General features: G+C 47.7%; 2 protein-coding genes across 2 annotated transcripts; one reads left to right on the top strand and one right to left on the bottom strand.

The window, feature by feature from the left end:
• Positions 1-2,255: 2,255 nt before the first annotated feature.
• Positions 2,256-3,200, top strand: LOC149861820 (olfactory receptor 4Q2-like). Its single transcript, XM_090052909.1, has one exon. It carries the CDS (start codon positions 2,256-2,258, stop codon positions 3,198-3,200), a length of 945 nt encoding a protein of 314 aa, XP_089909035.1.
• A 1,961-nt stretch (positions 3,201-5,161) lies between these two features.
• LOC149861819 (olfactory receptor 4K3-like) lies at positions 5,162-6,091 on the bottom strand. Its single transcript, XM_090052910.1, has one exon. It carries the CDS (start codon positions 6,089-6,091, stop codon positions 5,162-5,164), a length of 930 nt encoding a protein of 309 aa, XP_089909036.1.
• Between the last annotated feature and the right edge of the window lie 2,965 nt (positions 6,092-9,056).

Below are 9,056 nucleotides of genomic sequence, written 5' to 3'. Positions count from 1 at the left end.
TGCAGACGTGCATGATTCCCTGCTCCTAGATATCACAGAGCGTCTCCTTGCAGACCCACAGAGAAGGAGATTCGACAGCATCCCTCAGCTGGTTGTTTCATGGTCTTACTGCTTGTACGGTTAGGAATTTTTCTTAAGATTTGATGGAGATTTGCTTTGCTGTCCTCTGTGGCAAGGGGAAATGATCCTATTTCCCCTCTCTGCTTTATGGGAGACTTTCAAATATTTGAAAAACCATTATCATGCTCCTCTATAATCTCCTTTTCTCCAGGCTAAAGATACCTCAGTCCTTCAAACATTACTTGCAGCTTCTTCCCAAACCTTTTCTCATCCTTATGACTACCTCTGGCTCCTTTTCAATTTCTCTTCATCCTGCTTAAAAATATGGTGCCCAAAATTGAGGAAAGTATTTCAGGTAGGGCTGAACCTGGTCAGGTGGGGTGGTACTGACTTGTCGTTAGTCCAAAGAGTTTGGGATCCACTTTCATGAAAAACTATCCCGCAAGAAAGCAGGTGGCTATAACTAGTTTTTCTTTCCTGATTCCACAGGACTTTTTTTCTCTTTCATGTTCCTAGATGACTGCCTTCAAAATATCATCACCTGTTCAGCTGTGATTCAGGTAAGGAATGGGATTCTTCACAAGCAGCTCCTTCATCCATTGAGCTTTGTTCCAAGTGCATCAGACTCTCATCCCCTGGCAGGAAGGAGAAAGCTCAGTGCTTATTCCCTTTTCAAATGTATTTATTACAGAGCTAGCACAGTAAAGGGCTGGGTTAGAATAGGAGGAGGTGAGAGCTAGGATTTGTGAGCTCTAGTCTCAGCTCTGGGAGGAAACCGGATGCTTGTGCCCCGGGTGGATCCAGGGTTTAGAAGAGAGGAGGCAACCGGCATCACCCTCAGACGTTGCAGGTGGGGAAGAGGTGCAGCTGGAGCTCTGGAGGTAGTGAGGGACGCTGGATGGAGTGATGGGCAGGGAGCAGCGGTCGGAAAGAGGATCATGCCCGCTGGAGCCACTGTCCCAAGTGGACCCAACACTGGCAGAGATGCTCCTGGGGCTCTGCTACACCTAGGCCAGCTCTGGGGCACCTCTCTATAGCTGGCACCAAGTCAGAGAGAGCCTGGGAGGGGGATCATGCTAGCTCCCTCGTAGGCACCCCTGCTCACTGCCCCATGAGGAACTAGGGACCCCAAGGGGGTTTGTGTAGGAATAAGGGCTCAGGGCCAGGATACTTGGGATCTCTCCCTGATTGCGGAAGGGAAGCTGTGAAGCTTAGTGTATTAACAGCTGTGAAGAAGTAAGAAATCCTGCAGCCTGCTGGTTAGAGCACCCTTCTGGGAAACGAGGGGTGGGAATCTGAATCCCCCTAGGGTGGAACGGGGCATTATTCTTGGGTCTCAGTTGATCCTGCTAGCCACAAGGCATGAGATTTAAGGGTTTGACAGGAGTTATTCTGCCTATATTAAAAGAAAAAAAGCATGAAACATTCTAGGTTTTCAAATACAACATTGGGGGTCTCCATGCAGTTTCTAATCAGGCATCCAAAGGCAGGAAAAGAGTAAGATTTTAGATTCACCCCTGCCCTCATTCAAGTCTTTTATCATTCTCATGTGATATAAGATAGCTGCTTCTTACCACATGCAAAACAGAAATGTGTGCTCCACACTTCTGTCTGTTTTGCATTATTGTTGCTAACAATGTTATCATCTATCCCTAGTAAAGGGCCAACCCTATTACTAGGATGTCCTTCTTATTAGGTTCAGTCTTGTTGACCATGGGGTTTACTTGATGTCTTTAGTCTCCCTTATAAAATATCTACTCTTGTCATCATTTCACCATTCAAGCGTGACAGACATTTATCCAAAGTTATACTCTTCCCTGATAGTGGAATTATGGCTCTTTGTCCATCTAACAGTTCAGCCCCGTGAATTCCCCCACTAGGTTTTGGCCATGCTAATTATATCACATTTCTTCTTGACAAGGAGAATTCCCAGTTCGTCATTCTTGTGACTTCTCAGGCTGGTGTGGGCTGTAATGGGGGAAAAATAGATATGGTTTGAGTAAGCAATTCAGGTTGTTGTCCATTGGTTTCAGTAACGAAGTAAAGTCTCAGTAAAGGTCTCAGAACCATGCCCGTTGATTCCAGTGGGAGCAACTCATGAGCCAAGCCTTAGCCAAGGCCACACGATTCTTCCCTTTATTTCTCATTTCACCTTTTTTCTTCCAGGTCATTCCCACCCAGTTGCCTAAGGCCACATGGAGCAGCTGTGGGGAAACCAAACTAGGGTGACTGAGTTCCTCCTGGCCACCATATCTCCAACTCCACAGTCCCAGGCTGCTCTTTTTTTTGTCTTCCTCTTGGTTTACATTTCTACACTGGTAGGCAACTTTGCCATCATGGTGACAGTGAATGCTGATTCCCACCTCCGTACACCCATGTACTTCCTGCTGGGCAATCTCTCCTTTCTGGACCTGTGCTACTCAACAGTTACTGCCCCCAAGATGCTCATGGACTTCCTGTCTGAAAGAAGGAGTATTTCCTATGATGCCTGCATGGCCCAACTCTTTTTTCTCCACTTTGTGGGGGCAGCTGAGATGTTCCTACTCACTGTTATGGCCTATGACCGCTATGTAGCCATTTGCAAGCCCCTCCATTACCCCAGCATCATGAACAGGTACCTTTGTATCTGCCTAGTGGTGGCCTCCTGGATGGGAGGTTTGATCCATTCCACAGTCCAGACCATACTCACCATGCATCTACCTTTTTGTGGGCCTAATCATGTGGATAATTTCTTTTGTGATGTCCCACCAGTGATCAAGCTGGCCTGCACTGACACCTATGTGGTGGAACTGCTCATGGTCTCCAACAGTGGGCTGATCTCCACCAGCTGCTTCATCATCCTGTTGACCTCCTACACAACCATCCTGATAAAGATGCACTCCCCTGAAGGGCGTCGCAAGGCACTTTCCACCTGTGCTTCACACCTGACCGTGGTAACTTTGTTCTTTGGGCCCTGCATCTTCATCTATGCCCGGCCCTTTTCCATCTTTTCAGTAGACAAGCTGGTTTCAGTTCTCTATAACATCATTACCCCCATGCTCAACCCCTTGATCTATACACTGAGGAACAAGGAGGTGAAGTCAGCTATGAGGAGACTTAGGACAAAGAGCATCACTTTTGGGGGAAAGATAATATTATGAGATGCAGGAATGGCCGGGAACCAAGCAGCATCTTGAGGACATATTATCTAAATGAGGTGGAGATATTGGCCAGGTGAGGGAACCATATATGGGGGAGATAGATATCCTGACTTTTTAGGGTAATTTTAGGGTAACGGAATATCAGAAAATATATCCATTTGGTTTTGATTTGTAACCAGCAAAGAATTCCTTTCTGAGGAGGTATGGGCCTGGTAAGACCCACCTTTAACTTCTTTTCTAACTATTTAGTTGGTCTAATAAAAGATATCGCCTCTACCCAAAAAGCCTTGCATGCTTTATTCTAAGTATTCAGTGGAGCTGGGGTTAGACTCTAGATCTCTTTTTTTCTAGCTCTTAGACTTAACCCCCTAGGTTGTGGAGTCATACTCAAACTCCATCTCTGTCTTGCTCTGCAAAAGCGTTCAGTTATTCAGGAGCAATGGAATAACTTCTCATGCATATTTAATTACTCAGAGGAAAGTTTGACTGCTTCAGCAGGAGGGTGGGAGAGCATCCTCCAAATGATGTGTTTTCCCTGGGTGGCTTGTACTTACAGCATGGTGCATTGTAATCCCTAAGCTCCTTTGTGCATCTGCCCTTCAGCCTTTTCACTCTGGAGTGTCCCTAGTTCAGTGCCAGTATGTCAACCAAGGAGGCATCCATAATGGAAATGGGGTTCAGAGTCTAAATCATCTTGTACCCCCAGCCCCAAAGGGCTTTGTTTGTTAATGGTGGGTGGAAGAGTCTGAAACCTGTGTAGGGACACAGGTGAATACTGCATATTAGATATGTCCATCAGTAGACTGGATATGGGTGCCCATTCCTCTGTACTATATAAACTTTTTAAGTGAAAGACTATATTTTCCTTTTGAAACAATGGAATAATGTGGGACTAGATAGGGAGAACACAGTTGCCTTAAACAGAAAGTGGAAAGGAGAGACTCTTAATGACCTAATTCATATCCCTTGACAAAATTGTGTCCAAAAATGTATGGGTGAAGGGAAGTTTATTTATAAGTCAGGACTTTCATTTTTTTTCACCTTAGAAATTCCCATTTCCCCTATTTCAAAAGAGTCTATGAAAGACTAGGAAGCTGGAAACAACTTTCATTGAGGTATTTATTAGGCAAATATCTTGACATTGCTTTTGCTTCCTATACATTGGTTATTTGTAGTACATTAGTGCTTACAGGTCCCAATGTCCAGTGCAAAGTGTTTCAATAATTAGTGTCTCTATGGTGGAGATTTGAATGCTTAAATTGCAGAGGCCCCTTAGAAAATCCCAATGGTAACCACCCCACTAAAATAGCCTCTGGACATCAGTCACTTTGTCCAGCTCATGACGGGGGCTGTGGTATGGAGATTACTGCTGCGTTACATTTAAGCCTCCAAGTTATAACAAAGTTCATGCTCCACGCTGCTGAGCACTAGAAGCATAGTGAGAGACAGCCCAGGTCCCAAAGGCTTCAAGAAGCAAAGGGAGCATGAAGGGGAATGGCAGTGTCACCTCATGTGTCTGTGGCAGAGCCGGTGTTAGCACCCAGGAGTCCTGGCTCTCATTTGCCTATGTCCACGTCCCTACCCTCCTCATATCTTAGTCACGAATTAAAGGGGTCCTGGTTCTCTAGTCCCCTAACTCTAACCAACAAGACTTGGCTTGCTTTGCAGAGATCAGAATGGAAACCAGGAGCCCTGTCTCTTGACCCACCTGCTATCTGGATCCTGGACCACACACTCAGAGTAAGTAAAGGAAGTAAAACACGTTGCCCTTGGTGTTGGACTATACAGTCCCTCTCTTCTGCTCAGCTCCACCCTGCCTGTAGCTACATGGCTGGATGCTGAGTGTGTGACACAACCAGCCATGAAGTTACCAATTTCAGACCCAACCTGCCTGGGATTGAGCTCAGTTTAGGCCTCCCATGATGGGTTCTTCTCACAATGAGGGAAACCTGGGAGGAGACCTACACTCCCCTCTTAGTCCACAGCCTTCTCATTGCTGCCTTCACCTCCTTGTTCCTTAATGTATAGATGATGGGATTCAAGAGTGGGGTGATGGCAGTGTAGAGAACAGACAACACCTTGTCCATGGGGAAGCGAGTGAAGGGGCGCAGGTAGATGAAGAGGCAAGGCCCAAAGAAGAGGGCTGTCACTGTGAGGTGAGAGGAGCAGGTGGAGAAAGCCTTGGAGGTACCTTCGGCTGAGGAGCGGGACCAGACAGCAGAGAGAATGAAGCCATAGGAGACCAGCAGGACTAGGAAGCTCACCAGGGACATGAGGCCACTGTTGGCCACCATCATGATTTCCAGAGCATCTGTGTGTGTGCAGGCCAACTTTATGACTAAGGGGATGTCACAAAAGAAGCTGTCCACATGGTTGGGCCCACAGAAGGGCAGGTTGATCATGAAGGTGAGCTGGATGGTGGCATGGAGGAATCCACCAGACCATGAAACCACCACCAGACCTAGACAATGCCGCCGGCTCATGAGAGAGGTATAATGGAGAGGCCGGCAGATGGCAACATAGCAGTCGTAGGCCATAGCTATGAGCAGCAGCATCTCGCTACCCCCAAAAAAGTGGAGGAAGAAGATCTGGGCCATGCAGCCCTGGAAGGAGATCGCTTTGTCATGGGAGAGGAAGCCCAAGAGAGCCCTGGGTGTGGCAAAGGAGGCAAGGCACAGGTCCAGAAAGGAGAGATGGGAGAGCAGAAAGAACATGGGGCAGTGTAGGAGGTGGGGGCTGCTGATGATAGTCAAAAGGATGAGGAGGTTACCCAGTACAGTAGCCATGTAGAGGAGGATGAAAGCCACAAAGAACAGGAGCTGGAGGTCTTGGGAAGGGGACAGCCCCAGCAAAATAAATTCAGACACCACTGAGTTGTTACTCTGCTCCATCCACTCTGGCCTGGAGGAAAGAGAATTGGGAACAGGTTGAAAGACAGGATACTGCTTGGAGGCCCTGGTTCTGCTCCAACTTTGTGATGGGGATGGGCTTTAGGAAGGGCTTCCCCTTTGGGAAGATGTGGCTCCAATGTGGCCTGTGCCAACAGGAACTGCATAGCTCAGAGGATGGGGACGAGGGTATGGGACCTTTCCCCTCCCAGTACACTAGTCTCGATTGAGCCTGAAGTACAAGGTGCTGCATTACACTAGCCCTGCAACTTAATCAGGTGTCTTTTGATAAAATGGTCACAACATTAGAAGCAATAAAAGGGGGTCCTAGCCTCCTACCTTCCCATGTTTGGGAGGGGATTGTGGTCTGGTAAGGAGGTCAGAAGCCTTTAGCTGGAGTAGGCTGGAACTTGCAACCCAGATAGTGGCTTCATACTAGCAGTTTCCCTCCTGCACCCCCACCACCTCCCTCTCAGCCACCCAGCTGCCTGCCATACCCTGGCCCTGCTGCAGTGAGGGAAATGGAGATGTGGCTGAGTAGCAGGCTCCAAGGTGGAGGGGAGCACTGCAGAGGGCACTGACAATACAGCACAGCTCCAAGCCACTGACTCACCCATGATGGCTCTTTGGAGTTAGGATTTCTACATTGCAGTATCAGCTTGGGAAGGAATAAGAATTAGTGGATTAAAGTGACCCACAAGGTAGAGGCAAGGTGGGAGGTAGGGAGGCAGGCGGTCAGGGCTGCACTTTTGGCTGGGACTTCCTTTGCAACTGTGCTGCCACTGCCCCTGCTTCTGTTGTTGTAATAACCTTGTGCTCCCTGCACTAGCATAGAAAGTAGGAGACTCCGGTTTAACTCTCTGCTTCTGGAGGGCTTTCAAAAGCACACTTCGTGGGAGAGGCCCTTATCACCAGGCTACAGGCTAGTCTGGGTGGGTCACTCTGCACTCCTCCTGGTGCAGCTGGAACAGGTTGCAGAAAGGTATTTGAGCTTCTCCAGGGAAAGGGGAATAACAAAGTGAGTGAGGATGAGTATGGCTGTAGCCTGGAGGATCTGGGCACTCATGAAGGAGAAGGGAGTCCTCAATTGTGATCCCTGATACAGGGACTGCTCATGTATTTTATCAATAGCTATTTAGTTTAAAATGAGTTTGCTGTCCTGGAAGATGGGATCACACTGGGGATCAACCTTCACAAGTGAAGGCTCTAACTATTAGGCCAGAGTGTCCCACTCACTTCCATGCTGTCTCATACTCAATCAATTCTGACTTTGCTGCGAGAGGAGTGGAGAATGCCTCACCTAGCCTTCAGCCTAGTATTCAGAGCATGCTTGTTAGAAAAGTGATGGGAAGATTTGAATTCTCACAGGCAGAGGAAGAGTTAAACCTCCAGGTGAGAGCTTGATCTCAGCCAAGAGCAGATCAGTGCAGTGGCTGGCATGATAGGACCTCCTCTTGGTCCAAGTCCAGGCAGTGCCTGGCTGGCATAACAAAGACCATGATCTTGCCCAGCATTGGTATAATGCCCGACATAGTGGAAGTCTCCATCATGCTTTATGCCTTGAAGCACTACTAAAAATACAGCATTTCAGTTAAAGCTGTTTCTGACTGATGGTGCACAGAGCCATTATTTAATTAGCATCGGTTCAGATTTGCCAGTATCCAGTATTTGAGCTGCACCTTACCAGCGTCTGCCCTCAATACCACCAGTTCAACCTCTGCTGGCTTAAATAGCGACCTCAACCATTCAGCTCCATCCTAGTTACCATGAGCTAAATTCTCAGCCTCAGTGTATCAAGTGCCCATGCAAGTGCCCCCATTTCCATCAGGAATGATCTTTTCCCCTACCACTTTCCAGCCCCACAGTGTCAGAGGCTTCTTACTCACCTGCAAACCTGAGAAAGGGGGTTCTGGGGAAATCACGTCTTCTGCAGTGACCCCAGCATGGAACGACTTGCTTCTCCTGCCATCAGTGTCCATGGGGTTGGTATATCAACTGCAGGGACGGTGTGGGGAAAGAGGCAGGAGATGACTGCAAACTGGCTTGGAGAGAAAAAAAAATTTGAATCCATTGGGCACGTTGCAGGTGGCAGTAAGAGTTGCAGAGGGGGTTATTAAAAAGTTTGATAGTGTCACTTATTTGTTGCTGGGCATGCTCCTCAGCCAGAGGTTGGGGAGGGGATCTGCATTTCAGTTTGATTTCAGTCAGAGAGAGAGAGAGCGATTCCTTGCATAGTAGTGCCAGAGTCCCTTAGGACTCCTTGAAAACCACAGCCTTTATCTTTTGGGCACCTGTGAAGAACCGTATGCAGTCCAGTGCCTGATGCATGTGCTCAGGGCCTGCCTGTGAGGGACAGAGAGATCCTCATGATGTAGGGAGTGCTGTTAGGGCATGCTGGGATTTGGGAGTGCTCAGTGGATCACGACCATATGATGATCAGCCATATGACCGTATGATGATCAGCCAGCCACTAGAGACAGACCAATGATTCTTGGTCTGTCTCTAGTGGCTGGCTGATCAATTTAAATGCTTCCCCAGGCTAGTGGAAGACACTTTTTGTGGGGGTCTGCAACTGCCTTCAGCTTTGGGATTCCTGCCAGCATTCACAGGGGCCAAAGGGAATTAGGTACCCAGAACCCTATTCAGCAGTAGCTGAGGTGCACATCCTTAAAGACACATTGCTTGGCTTGACACTGAAATGTTAAACCTCAGAATGAAACAGTTTAAAGGAACCGTCAATTTGGGTCATCCAAGGCAGAATTTTTGAGCAAAAAAACCCCAAAAAAGATTAACTTGAGAAACTTTGTCCAGCTCTGGGAATCTCCATTCTCTTTGTAAACGGGCAAGGGGATATCACACACAACAAACTTTATGGGAAAACTTCAGTGCTGTAGTAGATTTCAGTTTAAGTTCAGGTGGAGGATGATCTGACTTTTAGCAATAATGACCATGGGTTCAAAACCCACCC

The sequence above is a fragment of the Crocodylus siamensis genome, chromosome 6, assembly GCF_052110815.1.
Source record: "Crocodylus siamensis isolate JL-2025a chromosome 6, ASM5211081v1, whole genome shotgun sequence".
NCBI lineage: Eukaryota > Metazoa > Chordata > Crocodylia > Crocodylidae > Crocodylus > Crocodylus siamensis.
Note: the sequence above shows the minus strand (reverse complement) of the source record. Positions and strands in the feature narration are given on the sequence as shown.